Consider the following 1,484-nt stretch of genomic DNA (forward strand, 5'->3'; position numbering starts at 1 on the left):
TAGGTTTACTAGGTTAATTCCCGGAATGCGGGACTTTCATATGTTGAAAGACTGGAGCGACTAGGCTTGTACACACTGGAATTTAGAAGGATGAGAGGGATCTTATCGAAACATATAAGATTATTAAGGGTTGGACACGTTAGACGCAGGAAACATGTTTCCAATGTTGGGGGAGTCCAGAACCAGGGCCACAGTTTAAGTAAAAGGGGTAGGCCATTTTGAACGGAGATGAGGAAAAACGTGTTCAGTGAGAGAGTTGTCAGTCTATGGAATTCTCTGCCTCAGAAGGCAGTGGAGCCAATTCTCTGAATGCATCAAGAGAGAGCTAGATAGAGCTTTTAAGGATAGCGGAGTCTGGGGATTATGGGGAGAAGGCAGGAACGGGGTACTGATTGAGAATGATCAGCCATGATCACATTGAATGGTGTGCTGGCTCGAAGGGCCGAATGGCCTACTCTGGTCTATAAATACCATCCACCGCCGTGTCCCCATCAATCCTCTCGGTGACCTCTCTAAAAAAATATCAGTTTATCTCTATCAGAGCAACATTTACACGCACCGTTGTCACCCCACCATCAGGACTTTTTCTCTTCTGTCTTTCACACACACACCATCACACCCACACACACACACCAACAGAACACACACACACACACACACACACACACACACACACACACACACACACACACACACACACACACACACACACACACACACTGTCACATGGATACAGGCACACACTCTCACACACACCAACACACACACACACACACACACACACACACACATACCATCTCCAAGCACAGCGTGTCCGGGCACACTAACACTTGTGTTCACCGTCACACATGCACACAATCGCAAAGTCACCGTCACCCACACACACTCACCATCACACACACTCGCCACCACAAACATATATACACACACAGACACACACACACTCACATACAGCTACACACCGTCCGCAACACGTCACCCCCATCACGCAGCTCCACTCCCCTGCACTTGGCCCCGCACACACCCCTCGTCACGGCCCTACCCTGGATTGCCCGGCCCACCCACCGGTCCTCGTAGTCCTGCGGGAGGATCAGATTCTTCTGGAGCCGGTGCAGGAGGTGGTGATGGAGCCCGACTTGGAGTCGGCCCACGAGCCGGCGCGGTGTCCTCTGACCGTGGCCCCAGCGGCGGCCTTACTCCAGTCTGTAAACACAGCAACCGCAATCAGACAGCGGGACAGCTCCGGACATCGCCGGGGGACTGCGGAAACAGCTGGACAGCTGCGGACATCCCCGGGGGACTGGGGGGGGAACAGCTGGACAGCTGCGGACATTCCCTGCTGACACTGGGACAGCTCCTGCACTTCCATCACCAACATCTATCCTCCCTCCCCCCTCCCCCTTCTGAATCCGTGAGTGTCACTGAGCTCAGAGCTAGTCTGGTGTCCTCGATCATATCCTCCCGCAGTCCCACTACCCACCGCC

At 53.5% G+C, this 1,484-nt stretch overlaps 1 protein-coding gene across 1 annotated transcript in view; it reads right to left on the reverse strand.

Annotated features, from left to right (window-relative positions):
- Positions 1-1,090: 1,090 nt before the first annotated feature.
- Positions 1,091-1,484, reverse strand: part of LOC144600747 (uncharacterized) — an 11,003-nt gene continuing 10,609 nt past the window's right edge. The window contains exon 9 of the mRNA XM_078412668.1: positions 1,091-1,203. Within this exon, the coding sequence (XP_078268794.1) occupies positions 1,091-1,203 (113 nt within the window). The remainder of the gene's footprint in view (positions 1,204-1,484) is intronic.

This window comes from Rhinoraja longicauda, chromosome 15 (genome assembly GCF_053455715.1).
Source record: "Rhinoraja longicauda isolate Sanriku21f chromosome 15, sRhiLon1.1, whole genome shotgun sequence".
Taxonomy (NCBI): Eukaryota; Metazoa; Chordata; class Chondrichthyes; order Rajiformes; family Arhynchobatidae; genus Rhinoraja; species Rhinoraja longicauda.